We start from the raw sequence: 18,778 nt of genomic DNA, 5'->3' as shown, positions 1-18,778 counted from the left end.
ATGAAACTGACAAAATCTATCAATTGCTGTGATACTACTGATTCATGAATGCATTTATTCTTTGAGCACTTTCAAATTCTATTGAATTAACTTAATCTCAATGGAGATAATAGTCATAATAGAGCAATGAGCAAAGACTGAAAAGGAAGAAGAGTACAAAACATGTTGCTAAATGATGTGTAATCAAATGAATGTCAAGATACTGCTTATTTTATAAGGATAGAAACTGCTTATTTCATAAGGATAGAATTTATTTTTTTGAGATGAGTACATGTTCCCTTCTTGAGAATTACACATGGGGAGAAATCAACCAATATTTTTTGTAAAGCATGAAAAGCATGTACATAACTGTCCATAGACATAAATTATTCCATTTTAACTAATGGCCCACAAATTCTCCCAATTATAACAAAGTACAAAGATAAAATATTTTAGATTAAAAATGGACAGTTTAATGAAGATAAACTTTTTTTCTACTGCATTATGCAAAACGGTGGTATAGTATTTCTCTCGGATGAACTTTCTTGTTAAATTAATTAAACTTGTTGGACAATGAAACTACCATTGAACATACTTAAGAACTCAAAATAATCCTTATATACTTCAAACTACAAAGATGGATTTATCAGATACATTTATAAATATGTCCCAATATTGAATTTACAACTTTTATTATAGTTTACACAATACATTATTCTGGGAACCTGTACAGTGTGCATTTCAATGCATCTAATTGTGCGTTTAGACCTTTATCTTCTGACAGTAAATAAGTCGGTCTATGCAATATAAGCAACAGACTTCAGACTTCTGTAAACTCAATTTGCTTTTGATACCACTAGTTACATAGCTGGATGAAAGCATCAAAAAACACTCACAAATGTTGCAGTATCTAGATGCATCGACCTATTTTCACTTTGCTTTGGGGACAAAGAATTTGCCGGCTATTAATTGATGGCTAATCTCTGTTCTTTCTCTCCTCAGTGGGTTTAATTTGTGCTTCCTTTTCACAACTGCAATACATATTTCCACTTTAAAAAATATACTAGAACAAAAGACAGAGAAACATTTACTTTGTAGGAGGCACAATCACATTTGTACATCACTTTACAAAATGTTGAACTGACAGTAGGTAAGATGACCTAAGACAGGTTAACATCTGTCAACAATGCCATTGTATGCAGTTAAAGCAAATTACAGTGAACTCTGTGTAAATGCATTCTTCCATAAATTGAACTCCTGCATAAACAAACAAATAATTATTATGAAATTCAAATAATAAATATGATGAAATGTACAGTAGCCATTCTGGAACCAGAAACTCTAAAGTAGAAACTATAGGGTGTGTTCAATGCATGAAACACTTTCATGGAAAGGACTTAACCCGGTTCCAAAGCTTCTGTATCAGATAAGTTAACAAAGTCAGGATCACCAATGATTTATTTTGAAACTCATTTCCTTCTAGTCCCCAAATTCTTGAAACCAATGAATCCCGTTTAGTGACATGTGCAATGGCTTTTGTGAAGAAATGGCCTTTGTTGAATTGGGAACTTTTTACACAGCATGCATAGTGCAGAGAAACTCTTCTTAGGGATTAAATGCATGCATGCTTCAGTCTCAATTATACAAATGTTTCCCTGCTGCTATGAATGCAAACTAAAGAATTCTAGATTCCATTAGAAAATGTTTATAGTACAGGCAACAGTCACTTTGACAATAAGGACACTTGCAAATAAATGACACAATAACATTTTACATGTTAAAATTAAATTCACATGTTTTACTGTAGTACAAATAAGGTTTGAAGACCCACTTGTGATCGGAAAGAAACTTAACAAGATGAATACCTGATCAGTATTTTGCTAATCTTGAAATTCCTACTGAGAGTGGAGCATTGAGAAATCTTTGATTTCCAATTAACAATCCAGCCAGTGGTTAAAAACATGAGCACAACTGAAATAGTGGTTATGCTGTCCACAAGTCATTTTGCTTAAACTCAGCTATTGGTACAAAATACTGAGGCCTCCATCATGTTAACTGTGGCTTCCCTCTTGGAACTCCATGCTGCTAGATGGTTTTCCAGTTATATTAAAATTATCATAGTAGCTACTGGTAAAAAAACATTTGGAATATAAATGCAACAGAAATGAAGCAAAACTATTCAGGACAACAGCGCTAACAAAAAATATCATTTTTCTACCACCCTACAAAATACCCACCTAGTTTTATCAAAAAAATTGTCCTCATAACAAACATAAAATGCTATAAATAGCAAGACAGGATTAAGGCCAGTTAGACAGCAGTTGAGAAGAAATATTTGTTTTCAAAATAACCAAGTCTGACCTTGGTGAAACTGTTCCAAATTAGTGTTGAAGTGTCATTTTAATTTAAAAATGAGGCATCTGACAGCGTATGCCATCCCAGTATGCTGTACAGCAATTCTATTTTATTTTCTGTGAGGTTTTTATTTGGCTTAGCTGCTATTTTACACGACCAGTAAAACAAACGCTTTTGAGAACAGAGCCTGATTATCAAGTGACCTTGGTGAGACTTGTAAAAAACAAGAATTTGAATCAAGTTAATTTAACACACAATATTGTACTCAGGGGGAATGAAACATTATCAGTTTCACAGAAAAAGGTTAAAAAATTTACATGGAAATAAATAAGGATTAAAATATATTAAATTATACACATTACTGTCACTGACTAATACAGGTGAATAAAAACTTTAAAATGGAACATTTTATTAATGTGACAAACATGATGTTGTCAGGTATGGGTGAAGTAAAAGAATATCGTCACTTTTAGACTGACTTCATAATTCACATGGCACAATTAAGCAATCCAATGGTGAAAATATTTTCCATACGTCATCTATTCATTGGGCAATGTTTACCAGAATGCCAAGATTGAAAATAGGTTCAATCATAATTACCTCTTTTCGTCAGCTAGTTTCTGGCTATTAATTGAAATAGGAGTTAACTTGTAATTGACAGGATTTAAGATTTGTGTTTTAGATTGTATGGTTGCAAAAATCAAGAAAACTACAAAAAAGCAGATCTCAGATTACATTATAATCCTGTAGTTCCAAAAGATATTTAGATTGTTGTTCATTAAATTCTTGGTAAATTAATTCCAGTGGGTCTATATGAATGCTATTTTAATAACTAGTTGAGATACTCATTGAAAATTTGTATTTACTTCTGATGTGGGACAGTACTCAATGCCTCCTCCCGTGTGCGACTTAACGAAACATTCTGCAGAAGAGAAAAGAATTAATAGATTATAACATAATATTGATTAAATTTGAAGTTAAAAAGCTTCATTCACTCTATGAAGAATGCAGTAGCAAATTTGATTGATTCTACAGCAATATATATTTGTTTGTGTGATCAAGTTTCTTTTCGGGATAACTAAGTAATAAAAGCACAACCTCGTTTTTCTTTGGAAAGTGACCAAATCTAAACATGGAACAAACCTAGTAAAGCATTTTCAGTAAATAATCCTTTAATCTAACGAAGAACCTATTCAAACTGCAGGGGGATGCCTGCCTAGATGATCTATTTATCCAAGTACCCAACGGACAGCTTAACATATTACTCAAATCACATTATTAGGAGGTGTCCTCGAAGACTGTTTCCTGCAGGAGATAACAATGATGTGATGTTACTATTGGTGTGATGAAACATGTTAATTTAAGTTTAAGAGTTTTTTTTTTACATAGCTTTTCCTGCTTTGAATGTTGGAATTTATAGATATAAATTTTTATTATCCCTTGCATCCAAGCCAATCCCTGTTTGGCTTTAGGCACTTTGGTTCTGATGCTACATATTTTCCTTAGAGTGACTTATGAAGAAGAACCCATACTGGCCCTTACAAAATAGAAAATAGGTGCAGGAGTAGGCCAACCTGCACCACCATTCAATATAATCACGGCTGATTATGCAAGCTCAGTATCCCATTCCCGCTCTCTCTCCATACCCCTTGATCCCTTTAGCTGCATGGGCCACGTCCAGCTCCCTCTTGAATATATCTAATGAACTGGCTACAACAGCTTCCTCAGGCAGAGAATTCCATAGGTTCACAACAGTCTGAGTGAAGAAATCCTTCCTCGTCTCAGTCCTGAATGGCTTACCCCTTATTCTTAGACTGTGAGCCCTAGTTCTGGACTTCCCCGACCTTGGGACTGGACAGGCTAGTTACAGGAAGAACGTTCCCATCAGGATTTTACATGTTTCTGTGAAAACACCACTCATTCTTCTAAATTCCAGCGAGTACAAGCCCAGTTGATCCAGTCTTTCCTCATACATCAGTCCTGCCATCCCAGGAATTAGTCTCGTGAACATTCGCTGGACTCCCTCAATAGCAAGAATGTCCTTTCTCAGAGTAGGAGACCAAAACTGCACACAACACTCAAGGTGTGGCCTTACCAAGGCCCTGTATAACTGCACAAGACATCCTCACTCCGGTACTCAAATTCTCAAATCCTCTCACTATGAAGGCCAGCATGCCATTAGCCTTCCTCACTGCCTGCTGCACCTGCATACAACCTTCAGTGACTGTTCCACCATGACACCTAGGTCTTGTTGCACCTCACCTTTTCCTAAACTGCCACCATTCAGATAATAATCTGCCTTCCTGTTTTTGTGACCAAAGTGGATAACCTCACATTTATCCACATTATATTGCATTTGTGAAATATATGCCCACTCATCCAAGTCACCCTGCAGCCTCTTAGCATCCTCCTCACAGCACACACTGCCACCCAGCCTAGTGTACAAAACTTACAATATAGTGTTAAACCTTGAACTGGTCAATATCTAGATGAAAACAGCAAGACAAAAGTCTTGACCAAAGTCTATCAAAGAACAATGCTAAATTTACTCTGACTTACTGAAATGCTTCACAGCTTTAGTGACTGAACAAATACGTATTCTATCACAGTTCAGGTTGTGCCACTTGATAAATTTAGTGAACAATAAACAGGAAAAGAAGAGTAATCAATATAGCGATAGTGATAATGAACATTATGATTATCTTTGAAATACAAAAGAAATAACAATACTTCTTGTGGACGCAAAGTAAACCTTGAACCGTGGTTGTTTTTTTTTGACATGACTGACTGGTATGTTAATGTCAGGGTTAACGTTTCGGGTCCGGTGACCCTTCCTCAGAACTGAGAAAGTTCTGAGGAAGGGTTACTGGACCCAAAACGTTAACTCTGTTTTCTCCTTCAGAGATGCTGCCAGACCTGCTGAGCTTTTCTTGCAACATTGTTTTTGTCCCTGATATTCAGCATCCGCAGTTCTTTCAGTTTTTGTTAATGTCAAATATTCTTCACAACTTCACATTGACAGCTGTACTTATCATGCAAGATTTTGCTTCAAATTTCTTTGAGATATTCCAGAATAAGCAGACACTACATCTCTAATAACTAGAAAAGATCATCGGGTATCTAAAGGATTAAAAGTGGCACAAATACAACTGTCAAACATGCCCTGTAAGTGAGAGACATGATACCAAAATATCTGACACAAAAAGAAAATGCTGGTAACACTCCAGTCTGGATTTTTGATTGAATTCAATGGCTTGACCTAAGAATTTGTTCCACAAACTTTGAATGACCTTTGACGGACAATAATCCTCTCACTTACAGGAGCAATTCAATTGTCCACTATTAGTCAATGATCAGTACTGCATGTAGGTGTACATCCAATGTTACAAAACATGGATTACATTCAGGATTGTTCCACATTGCTGGTAAGCAATTATCGACAAAAGAACCTCTGATCAAAGTTTGATTGACATACAGTAGCATTAACATCACTGAATCTGCCGTGATCAACATTCTGAAATGGAGTCACCACTGGTCAGAAATTTAACTGGAGTAGCCGCATAAGCGCCATGGCTACAAGAAGTCGTCAAATTTTGGGAATTATGGTAAGCCACATGGACTTCAGGTCAAGCAGCTTGATACCTTATCCACTATCTTGGTCATTAGTTCCATCGTCACCATCACACTTTGGCTACAGCATATAACATCTATGGGATACACAACAGCAACTTGCCAAGGCTTTTTCGACAGCACCTTTCAAATCCACAATCAATGTTCCCTCTAAGCTGCGTGTCTGCACGCATACAAAGTTGCTCCGATGTGCCACGGTGGCCCATGAAAATGACGTTGCCTACAATCCATCCCAACAGAAAGTCAAGGAAAGCAAGTTCTTGCGAACTCCACACGCAACTTCTTTTCCAAGCCGCACACCATCCTGACACATTATTCTCGTTCCTTCACTGTAAAAAAACCTAGAACTCCTGAACCAACAGCCCTCTTGGTGTACTTACACCATACGTTTTGCAGTGGTTCAAGAAGACTGCCTAGTCCGACATTCTCCTCATTGCCTACCTCAACTCACCAGCTGCTGAAACACTCTAGACAAGAATACTAATGCTGTCTTAGAATTCTACATTCTAGATGCCAAAACTCTAATGCCCGTAACACTAACATCATCCCTTTGCCTGTCGCTGCCTGAACTGTCTGACCTATTCCCAGTCCACTAATACCTTCATTTTAAAATTTCATTCTTGATGGCCTTGCCCTTCCCATTTCTAACCCCCTCCAAGGAAGCGATAATGTGAATGCTATACTGTTAATGATGATGTTTTTATGAACTTAGAGAAGGCATTTAACAAAGTTCTATTTAACAAAGTGATAAATTATTAATGAAAATAAGAGTTCCTGGAACTATACGTAACCTTGTAACATAGGTTGGCAATTGGTTGTGAGGTAGGACGTACAGGTTAGAGAATGTGCTCTGATTAGTAAGATGTGACTAGTGGTATTCCCCAGAGGGAATATCCACAGGTGGACTTGTGATTGCTTGAACTAATTTCTTCAAATAACTGGGCTGGAAGTTGTCAAGAGTCAGTCTCTTGATCTTCAATAACCTCCCAATATATCCTCAAATGATTTTAGAATTTTTCCATCCATATTTACATTTTAGCTCAGTTTTGATATTGAAATCTTAAAGTAATTTCTCAATTTCAGGTACAAACTTAATGTGCACTGACAAAGCTTCAACTTTGGGGGCAAGGATTTGTAATGATCTCTTCATCGCAGCGTTTCGCAATTCAAATCAAATGTGTATTTTTGGCTGATGACAACAAATTTATAATCTGTCAAATTGCCTAAATTGACATTACAACTGCAGTTACAGTTGGAAGAGGACTGGGGAAAGCTCTTTAGATGAGGAATTCTTGTAGGAAAACAATGAAAGATGTCAAAATCAACTGTAGCTAATACACTAAAACTGTCACATTTTTATAATCAAAAAAGTTAAGATTAACTTGAAAGCTGTCCAATGATACATTGTACTTCCATCAAGTTCATATTAACCTTAGAAACTACATCGCTGCCTTGTGATAAACCCAAACTATTAATCTGACATTGTACTAACAATGTGCATGATTACAGTGTTGGCTATTTTTACAATGCTCATTACTGCAATGCACACAGATGCACTTTGTCTACATTACATGTCTGGCCAAAACATAGCTTATTTATAGTGCACTTTAAGCTTTTTATTTATTCTTAGAATGTAGACATTGCTGGTTAGGCCAGCATTTACTGCCCATGCCTAAATACCCAGACAGCAGTTGAGAGTCAACCATGTTGCTAAGAGTTTGGAATCACTTGTATGCCAGACCAGGTAAAAATGGCAGATGTCTTTCCCTACAGAGCATGAGTAAACCAGATGGGTTTTTCTGGTTAGATGGTCACCACGAGACCATCACTCTACTGCAATTGTGTTAAGTTCAAATTTCACCATCTGGTACTGGAATGCCCCTCAAGTGATATTATCATTGCAGCACTGCCTCCCCTGGCTATCCTATATTCCTAGTGTCCAACTTAGTCTCTGGAATCTGGACACTACTTCTTCCATGAATGATTAAATCCTTTCCATTTCTCAGATAACCACTGGGGTATAAAGTGAATCAAAACAAATCTGAAACAACTTATTTCTCATATTCTTGCTACTTTCTAGATAAATATCTCAAAGGTTACCATACATCTAAGTTTAACTCGATTTTTTTGGTATTTATATGTGACATTGAGTTATTAGTAATAACATATGCTGTGACACATTATTTAGGTGTCTAATTTCCAGGTAAACTATAACATGATTCACCTTAAAAAGATTGAGGGGTACAGGTTTTCCTAAGTCTGATGCCTATTTAAGTTTATCTGATTTATGATAGCTGATTGAAAAATTGCCAGTTTTGAAACATTACATCATCTAGGGTGTGCATTGCTACAGTACTAATTGTCAATAAGTGCATATCTCAAATTGATCAGAACTTCATTGAACGTTAAATTTGGTGGTGCCACATTCTGCATGTCGTTTTATCTTTCTCACGCATTCTCACTCATAACCACAACAATCAGATCCATGACAAAATATGTAAACGGTGGTGGAAGCATACAGTAATGCTCAAGAAAGTGCACTTTAATAACCTCAACTTCTTTGTTATTTTTCTAATTTTGAATGGGTTCCATAATAGTCCCAACGGATTTCTCAATTTACCACACCTGTTTTAATAAAAATACAAATAGAATGAGATAGTAAGAACTGCAGATGCTGGAGTCAGAGATAACTAAGTGTGCAGTTGGAGGAACACAGCAGGCCAGGCAGCATCAGAGGAGCAAGAAAGCTGATGTTTCAGGTCGGGACCCTTCTTCAGAATTGGGGAGGAGGAGGGGAGCTCAGAAATAAATAGAGAGTAAGAGTGGGGCTGGGGAAGATAGGTGGGATGGTGATAGGTGAGTGCATGTAGGCAATGGTTGGGATTGGTCAGTGAGGTGGGAGTGACGGATAAGTGGGAGGGAAGATGGACAGGTTGTGTCAGGTCAGGGAGGCGGAGATGAGAGGAAGCGTTGGCCATGGGAGGAGGCCAGGGATGGGGAGATTTTGAAACTGGTAAAATCCACATTCAGGCCATTGGGCTGTAGGCTCCCGAGGCGGAATATGAGGTGCTGTTCCCTCAGTTTGTGGGTGGCATCATTGTGATGCTGGAGGAGGCTCAAGATGGACATACCCCTATATCTCCTATCTGGCTTTCGTAGGGGCCACTCTCTCCGCACTCCCTTGTCCACTCCACACTCCCCACTAACACCACCACCCCCTGCACCTTTCCTTGCAACTGCAGGAAATGCTACACCTGCCCCTACACATCCGCCCTCACCTCCATTCAAGGCAAGAACCTTCTACATCAGACATGGGTTCACCTGCACATCTGTCAACTTGGTCTACTGCATCCGCTGCACCCGACGTGGCCTCCTCTACATCGGTGAGTCCAAGCAGAGATTCGGAGACCGTTTTGTGGAACATCTACGCTCTGTACGCGACAAACTACAACACCTTCCAGTCGCGAAACATTTTAACTCCTCCTCCAACTCCCTGGGTGACATATCCATCCTGGGCCTTCTCCAGTGTCACAATGATGCCACCCACGAACTGGAGGAGCACCACCTCATATTCTGCCTCGGGAGCCTACAGCCCAATGGCCTAAATGTGGATTTTACCAGTTTCAAAAATCTCCCTGGCCTCATCCCATGACCAACCTTTCCCTCTCATCCCCGCCTCCTTGACCTGACATAACCTGTCTGTCTTCTCTCCCACCTATCCGCCACTCCCATCCCACTGACCAATCACAGATACATTCAGTCAGGTAGATGGGTTACCGCCAGGAAAGGTAGTAGAGGAGGCAGGTAGTGTACGAATCTCCTGTGGCTGTCCCCATCTTAAACAAGTATGCTGTTTTGGAAAATGTAGGTACGATGAACTCTCAGGAGAATGTAGCACAAATAGCCATGTTTCTGGTACCGAGACTGGCTCTAATACAACGAGGGGTATGTCAGGTTCCAAGCGATCGATTGTGATAGCGGTCTCTCTAGTCAGATGCATAGTCAGACGTTTCTGCGGCCGACAGTGAGAAATCAGAATGGTGTATTGTTTCCCCGGTGCCAGGACCAAAGATATCTTGGAGAAGGTGCAGAATATTCTCAAAGGCGGGAGAGACCAGCAGGAGGTTGTTGTACTCATTGTTACTAATGACATAGGAAGAAAAAAGGATAATATTCTGAGGAAAGAATATAGGAAGTTAGGCAGGAATTTATAAAGGAGGCCCTTGAAGGTAGTAATATCTGGATTATTCCCAGTGCCATGAGCTAGTGAGGGTAGGAATAGGAGGATGCAGCAGATGAATGCATGGCTGAGGAGCTGGTGCAGGGGAGAAGGATTCACATTTTTGGATTATTGGAATCTCTTCTGGAGTAGAAGTGATCTGTATAAAAAAGACAGACTGTACCTGAATTGGAAGCAGACTAATATGCTGGTGGAGAGATTTGTGAGAGCTGCTTGGGATCATTTAAACTAGTAAAGAGGGGGTAAGACCCAGGGAGATAGTGAGGAAAGAGATCAGTCTGAGACTAGTACAGTTGGGAAAAAAAGCAAATCACAAGGTCAGGGCAGGCAGGAATAAACTAGAGAACGAGGTAGAACTGATAAATTAAACTGCATTTATTTCAATGCAACAGACCTAACAGGCAAGGCAGATGAACTCAAGGTATGATTGGGAACATGGGACTGGGATATCACAGAAATTACAGAGATGTGGCTCAGGGATGGACAGGACTGGCAGCTTAATGTCCCAGGGTACAGATGGTATAGGAAGGACAGAAAGGAGGGGATCAACAGGAGGGGAAGTGGCGTTTTTGATTAGGGATAACATTATAGCTGTACCTAGGGAATATTCCTGGGAATATGTCCAGGGAAGTTATTTGGGTAGAACTGAGAAATAAGAAAGGGATGATCACCGTACTGGGGTTCTACTATAGACCTCGCAACAGTCAGCCTGAAATTGAGAAACAAATTTGTATGGAGATCTCAATTATCTGTAAGAATAATAGGGTGGTTATGGTAGGGGATATTAACTTTTCAAACATAGACTGGGACTTTGATAGTGTTAAAGACTTGGATGGAGAGGAATTTGTTAAGTGTGTACCAGAAAATCTTCCGATTCAGTACGTGGATGTAGCAACTAGAGAAGGTGCAAAACCTGACCTACTCTTGGGAAATAAGGCAGGGCAGGTGACTGAGGTGTCAGTGGGGGAGCACTTTGGGACCAGCGATCATAATTCTATTAGATTTAAAATAGTGACGGAAAAGGATAGATTGGATCTAAAAGTTAAAGTTTTAAATTGGAAGAAGGCGAATTTTGGCAGCATTAGGCAAGAAATTTCAAAACTTGTTTGGGGGCAGATGTTTGCAGGTAAAGGGATGTATAGAAAATGAGAAGCCTTCAAAAAATGAGATAACCAGAATCCAGGGACAGTATGTTCCTGGTAGGGTGAAGGGCGAGGCTGATAGGTGTAGGGAATGCTGGATGACTAGAGAAATTGAGGTTTTGGTCAAGAAAAAGGAAGCATATGTCAAGTATAGACAGCAGAGATTGCTTGAATCCTTAGAAGAATACAAAGGCAGTAGGAGTACACTTAGGAAGGAAGCAAATAGGGTTGAGGAGACTCAAAAGGGATTTTATAAATACATTAAGGACAAAAGGGTAACTAGAGAGAGAACAGGGCCACTTAAAGATCAGCAGGGCTGCATATGTGTAGAACCGCAAGAGATGGGGGAAGATACTAATCAAACATTTTGCATCAGTGTTTACAGTAAAGAAGGACAGTTAAGATATAGAATGTTGGGAAATAGATAGTGACTTCTTGAAAAACGTCCATATTAAAGAGGTAGTGGTTCTGGACGTCTTAAAACACATAATGATGAATAAATCCCTGGGACCTGACCAGGTATACCCTAGAACTCTGTGGAAAGCTACAGAATTGATTGCTGATCTCCTTGCTGAGATATTTGTATCATCGATGGCCACAGGTGAAGTGCCAGAAGACTGGAGATTGCCTAATGTGTTGCCACAATTTAAGAAAGGTGGTAAGGAAAGCCAAGGAACTATAGCCCAATGAGCCTGACATCAGTAGTGGGCAAGCTGTTGTAGGGAGTACCTAGGAACAGGATTTACATGAATTTGGAAAGACAAGGACTGATTAGGGATGTTCAACATGTCTTAGTGCGTGGAAAATCGTGGTCTCACTAACTTGATTGAATTTTTTGAAGAAGTAACAAAGAGGATTGATGAGGGCAGAGTGGTGGGCGTGGTCTATATGGACTTCAGTAAGGCGTTCACAAGGTTCCTCATGGTAGACCGGTTAGCAAGGTTAGATCACATGGAATACAGGGAGAAATAGCCATTTGGATATAGAACTACCTCGAAGGTAGAAGACAGATGGTGGTGGTGGAGGGTTACTTTTCAGACTAGAGGCCTGTGACCAGTGGTGTGCCACAAGGATTGGTGCTGGGTTCACTGCTTTTTGTCATTTATATAAATTGTCTGGATGTGAACATAGGAGGTTTGCATATGACAGCAAAATTGGAGGTATAGTGGACAGAGAAGTAGATTACCTCAGAGTACAACGGGATCTTGATCAGATGCACCAAGGAGTGGCAAATGGAGTTTAATTTAGATAAATGGGAGGTGTTACATTTTGGAAAGGCGAACCAGGGTTGTACTTATACACTTAATAGTAAGGTCCTGAGGAGTGTTGCTGAACAAACAGACCTTGGAGTGCAGGTTCATAGTCCCTTGAAAGTGGAGTCGCAGGTAGATAGGATAGTGAAGGCAGCATTTGGTATGCTTTGAATTCAGGAATAGGGAGGTAGTGTTGCAGCTGTACAGGACTTTTGGAATACTGCTTTCAAGTCTGGTCACCCTGCTTTCGGAAGGATGTTGTGAAACTTGAAAGGGCTCAGAAAAATATTTACAAAAATCTTGCCAGAGTTGGAGGGTTTGAGCTGTAGGAAGAGGCTGAATAGATTGGGGCTATTTTCCCTGGAGTGTCAAAGACCTTGTAGAGTTTTATAAAATCATGACAGGCATGAATAGGGTGAATAGTGTGAATAGTCAGGTCTTTTCCCCATGTAGGGGAGTCTAAAACTAGAGGGCATAGATAGGAAAGATTTAAAAGGGACCTATGGGGCAACTTTTTCACAAAGAGTGGTGCACGTATTAAATGAGCTGCCAGAGGAAGTGGTGGAGGCTGGTACAATTACGACATTTAAAAGGCATCTGGATGGGTATATGAATAGGTACGGTTTGAGGGATACGGGCCAAACTCTGGCAAATGGGACTAGATTTATCGAAGATAACTAGTCGGCATGGATGAGTTGAACTGAAGGGTTCATTTCCATGATGTACATCTCTATGACTCTATGAATGGGACTCAATACTTTGTAAAAGGTAATTTTCAAACCTAGTGAAATTGATTGACAGTAATTAAGACCCATTAAAAGGTTACTTAGACCTAAATGGCCGAGCACTAATATTTTCCACAATGGTAGCAAAGAATGGTCATAATAAAGATGTTAACAGAATGCTGAAGTCATGAATTTTGTGCGTGGGAATTCAGAGTGAAGGAGGAAATAACAGCGCATATACGGTACAGAAACACACTATCCTGGCCAAACATACATGTAATTGTTTCAGCTTCATTCCAGACTCCTTGCATCTTTCCTCAAGTAAATCTACTGTGAGAACTAGGAGCAAGAATAGGCCATTTAGCACTTTGTGCCTGCTCTACCATTCAATTTGATCATGACAGATTTTCTACTTCAACATCGTTTTCCTACATTATTCCCATAACCCTTAATGTTTTTAGTATCAGGAAGGCAGTCAATCTATGTCTTGAACATACACAACTGCTAAGCCTAAACAGCCCTGAGAGAGAGAATTCCAAAGTTCCACTACCATCCAAATTATAAGATTCCTCCTCATTACAGTCCTAATGGTGAGCTGCCTTCTTAAATTGCTGCAGTCCATTTGATGTAGGTACACCCACAATGCTGCTAGGGAAGAAATTTCAGGACCTTCATGCAGTAGTGCTGAAGGAACAGTGATATACTTCCCAATCAGAATGGTGACTAGCTTGGAGGGTTACGTGCAGGTGGTGGCGTTCCCATGTATCTGCTGGCCTTGTCCTTCTAGATGAGATTGGTCGTGGGTTTGTTATCTAAGGTGCTATCTAAGGAGCCTTGGTGAACTTGTGCAGTGCATCTTACACACTGTACACACTGCTGGTGCGGTGGAGGGAGTAAATGCTTGTGAATCTAATGTCAATCAAGCAGGTGCCTTCTTAAACCACTGCAGTCCAATGTCTTTAGGAAGGTGGTTCCAGGATTTTGACCCAGTGACAGTGAAGGAATGGTTATATATTACCGAGTCAGGATGGTGAGTGGCTGGGACAGAAATTTGCTGGTGGTTGCATTTTGACGTATCTGCCGCCCTTGTCTCTCTAGATGGAAGTGGTCTTAAGCTTGGAAGGTGCTGTCTCAGGATCTTTGGTGAATTTCTGTAGCGCATCCTGTAGATAGCACACACTGCTGCTACTGAACATTGGTGGAAGAGGAAGTGGATGCTTGTGGTTGTGGTGCTAATCAAGCAGGTTGCTTTCTCTGCATGGTGTGTGTCAAGCTTGACTGTTGATGTACCAGCACTTATCCAGGCAAGTGGGAAGTATTCCATCACAATCCTGACTTATGCCTTGTAGGTGGTGGACAGGCACTGGGGAGTCAGGCGATGAGTTACTGCACTCTCCACTGAACTAACGTTGATCTCCGATTTGACTGTTATGGTTGATTGGGAAATCTGCTGGGTCACAAGGTTACAGATTGTGCTGGAGTACAATTCTGCTGCAGTTGATAGCCACAGTGCCTCATGGAGCCCAGTCTTGAGCTGCTAAATCTATTTGAAGTCTGTCCCATTTAATAAAGTGATAGTACCCCACAATACAATGGAAGGTATTCTCAATGTGAAGGCAATACAAGGATTATGCGGTGTTCATTTTTATTGACAATGTCAAGGACAGATGTGTCTGCAGCTGGCAGATTGGTAAGGATGAGGTCAAGCATATTTTACCCTCTTTTTGGTTCCCATGCCATCTGCTGCAGACCCAGTCTTGGCCAGCTATGTCCTTTCGGACCTCACCAGCATGATCAGTTGTGCTGCTGCTTAACCACTCTTGGTGATGAACATTGAAATCTACCACTCAGAGTACGTTCTGCACCCATGCCATTCGCAATGCTTTCTCCAAGTGCTGTTCAACGCAGAGGAGTACAGATTCATCAGCAAGTGAGGATGGTACATAGCAATCAGCAGATTTCCTTACCCATGTTTAACCTAATACCATGAGAATTCATGGGTTCCAGAGTTAATGTTGAGCTCTTCCAGGGCAACAGTCTCCCAACTGTATACTACTATGCCACCACCTCTGCTGGGTCTGTCCGGTTGGTGATTGTGGTGTCTGGGACCTTGTCTGTAAGGTATGATTCTGTATGACTATATCAGGCTGGTTTTTGACTAATCTGTGAGTCAGCTCTCACAATTTATGCACTATCTAGCAGATGTTAGTAAGGAGGACTGTGCAGGGTTGGCAGGGCTATTTTTACTGTGGTCATTTATGGTGATAGGTCGATGCCAAGTGATTCATCTGGTTTTAATTTCTTTGTTGAGACTTTGTAGCAATTGATACAACTGATCACCTTGCTAGGCCATTTCAGAAGGCAGTCGAGAGTCAACTATATCGCTATGGGTCTGGAGTCACATGAAGACCAGACCAGGTGAAGATGGCAGATTTCCTTCGGATGGCAGATTTCCTTCCCTGAAGGACATTAGTGAGCCAGATGGGCTTTTCCTGACAATCGACAATGGTTTCATGGTGATCAGTAGATTCCTAATTCCAGATTTTTTTTATTGAATTCAAATTTCACCAACTGCCATGGCAGGAATTGTATCCAGAACCCCAGAACATTAGCTGAATTTCTGGATTAATAATCTCAATATGGTGATCAAAACTGGCACCACCGTGTAGTTTAATCAGGGTGTGATACAAGTTCAGCATAACTCCATTCTACATTGTTATCAACCAATTTGCTGTTCAAAGCTTTGATAACCTATACTGCAATGTTTAGTGACTGGGATTGCTTTTGTTCCTGTATTTCACTCAGACTTACACCTTCCAAATGATAAGTGACCTCCTTATTAACAAAATGTATCACTTCACATTTACCTTTGTTTAACTTAATTCGTCAATTATTTGCCTATTTGTAAGTTTATTAATGTCCTCCTGTAATTCAATGCAGTCCTCAGTATTGGCTATCATTCCAGCAATTTTGTAATGCAAAAACTGAGATTGTGATCTTGATTCCAAAGTCCAAATTATTTGTAATGCCAGCATTGAATCTTTGTTTCCCACCTTCTGCTACTTTGAATGATTGGCCTTTATTTCTGGTCTCTGCTTGCTCTGTTAGCAATTCTACACTTGTTCTCTGGTTCCACATTACCTGACTTTATTTATTCATCTATTATCAAGCACTTAACTTAAGCTTCATCTATTCATTACCATTGTCATTATGTTATTACTTGTATCAAAAATTCAATAAGTTGATGGAAGTGTAGTGTGACAATAAAATCATTCATTCATTTTTCTTTAACCAGTAATATTTCAAAATTTGAGACTGTCCTGGACAAACACATCTACAGTAGACGTCTCTGTCATGATATATACAAAGATGATTTAGCATTGGGGACAGAGTACAGTGTATCAAAGTTCGTAGATGACACTAAGATGAGTGGTAGAGCAAAGTGTGCAGAGGACACTGGAAGTCTGCAGAGGTAGATAGATAGTTTAAGTGAGTGGGCAAGCATCTGGCAGAAGGACTACAATGTTGATAAATGTGAGGCCATCTATTTTGGTAGAAATAACAGCAAAATGGATTGTTATTTAAATGGTGAGAAATTGCAGCATGGTGCTGTGCAGAGGGACTTGGCTGTCCTTGTGCACGAAACACAAAAAGTTGGTTTGCAGGTACTGCAGGTAACTAAGAAGGCAAATGGAATATTGTCCTTCATTGCTAGAGGGATGGAGTTTAAAAACAGGGAGGTTATGCTGCAGCTGTATAAGGTGCACCTGGAGTATTTGAGAAACGATGCACTGGCACTGGAGGGGGTACAGAGGAGCTTCACTCGGTTGATTTAAGAGTTGAGAGGGTTGGCTTGTGAGGAAAGATTGCGTAGGCTGGGACTATACCAATTGGAATTTAGAAAAATGGGGGGGGGGCGGAATCTTAAGAAACATATAAAATTATGATGGGGATAGATGAGCTAGATCATAGATCATAGAATCCCTACAGTGTGGAAACAGGCCCTTTGGCCCAACAAGTCCACACTGACCCTCAGAGCATCCCACCCAGACCCATTCCCCTATAACCCACCTAATCTACACATCTGTGAATACTATAGGTAATTTAGCATGGCCAATCTACCTAACCTGCACATCTTTGTACTGTGGGAAGAAACCGGAGCCCCCGGAGGAAACCCACGCAGACACGGGGAGAATGTGCAAACTCCGCATAGACAGTTGCCCAAGGGTGGAATCAAACCTGGGTTCCTGGTGCTGTGAGGCAGCAGTGCTAACCACTGAGCCACTGTGCGTGCAGGGAGGTTGTTTCTACTGGTGGCTGAAACTAGAACTAGGAGGCATAGTCTCCAAATAAGGGGGAACCAATTTAGTCCTGAATTGAGGAGGAGCTTCTTTACCCAAAGGCTTGTGAATCTGTGAAATGCCTGCCCAGTGAAGCAGAGGCTACCTTGTTGAAAGTTTTTAAGGCAAAGATAGATAGATTTTTGAACAGTAGAGAAATTAAGAGTTATGGTGTGCGGGTGGCTAAGTGGAGCTGAGACTACAAAAAGATCAGCTATGATCTTGTTGAATGGCGGAGCAGACTGGAGGTGCTAGATAGCCTACTCCTGCTCCTTTTTCTTATGTTATGAACCTCGCCATCTCTCCAGGGCTGAGGAGCAAAGTGGACATTCCAATATCTAAGGGAGGCAACAAAACCTTTCAAAGCACAGACTAACTGGTTTGAACATCTATTGTTATTCCCTTTTGATCAGTGAATCAAAATTCTGAAATTCCAGACCCAACTTGATAACCTCTCTTTTAGAGCTGGAAAGTGGGAGAAGGCGAGGTAATCTATTTTTGGCAAAAATGGCATGAAGTTATGAATGGCTTGCATTTGTGCCATAAATTTTCTGTTTTCTTTTTCATCTTGCAAACAACTTTACCAGGCAGAACTACTGTTCAAGAGCAACATGGGATGGGCAGTCAGTGCTAGATTTGCTAACAACATCTTTGCACCGAGAATAATATGTTTTAAAAAAGAATAATTATATAGAAAATACCATTCGCATTGTAATTTGAGACTTAATACACAATACATTAAAGTTCGTCAAAATCAAAGAACCATTACCAGTGGCCGGTCACGATGTGTGTTTACTGCTTCTACATTTAAGTAAACTGATTCCATTTTACATCCTGAAAGAAAATAAAGTCTTAAGTATGAACACTGAAATTATAAGCAGTATATCATGAACACTCAGTCACCAAGATTTCATTTAATTGTAAATGCTGATTGCTGAACCTACAATGCATCTGAATGCAACAAGATTAAATCAAACTTTCCTTATATTAGTCCTGATCTACTGTTTGAAATCTACAGTGAACGAAGGAAAATCAAAAAAACCTGACTCTAACATGCTGTGTCATTTTACTCTATTTTGTTCTCTGATCAGGAAGTACTGTAATTTTTTCAAAT

The 18,778-nt window shown here is 40.0% G+C and overlaps 1 protein-coding gene across 6 annotated transcripts in view; it reads right to left on the bottom strand.

The window, feature by feature from the left end:
- Window positions 1–233: 233 nt before the first annotated feature.
- Window positions 234–18,778, bottom strand: part of LOC109927162 (6-phosphofructo-2-kinase/fructose-2,6-bisphosphatase 2) — a 66,876-nt gene continuing 48,331 nt past the window's right edge. For 4 of the 6 annotated variants that reach the window (XM_048611998.1, XM_048611999.1, XM_048611996.1 and 1 more), the window contains 3 exons: window positions 18,434–18,498; window positions 3,201–3,256; window positions 269–1,042 (listed from right to left, as the gene is read on the bottom strand). In XM_048611998.1, the coding sequence (XP_048467955.1) occupies window positions 910–1,042; window positions 3,201–3,256; window positions 18,434–18,498 (254 nt within the window). In that variant the 3' untranslated portion in view covers window positions 269–909. Of the gene's footprint in view, window positions 1,237–3,200; window positions 3,257–18,433; window positions 18,499–18,778 lie in introns of all 6 variants that reach the window. The other 2 variants (XM_048611995.1, XM_048611994.1) reach the window with 2 other exon arrangements.

The sequence above is a fragment of the Rhincodon typus genome, chromosome 25, assembly GCF_021869965.1.
Source record: "Rhincodon typus isolate 14 chromosome 25, sRhiTyp1.1, whole genome shotgun sequence".
In the NCBI taxonomy this organism is placed as follows: Eukaryota; Metazoa; Chordata; class Chondrichthyes; order Orectolobiformes; family Rhincodontidae; genus Rhincodon; species Rhincodon typus.
Note: the sequence above shows the minus strand (reverse complement) of the source record. Positions and strands in the feature narration are given on the sequence as shown.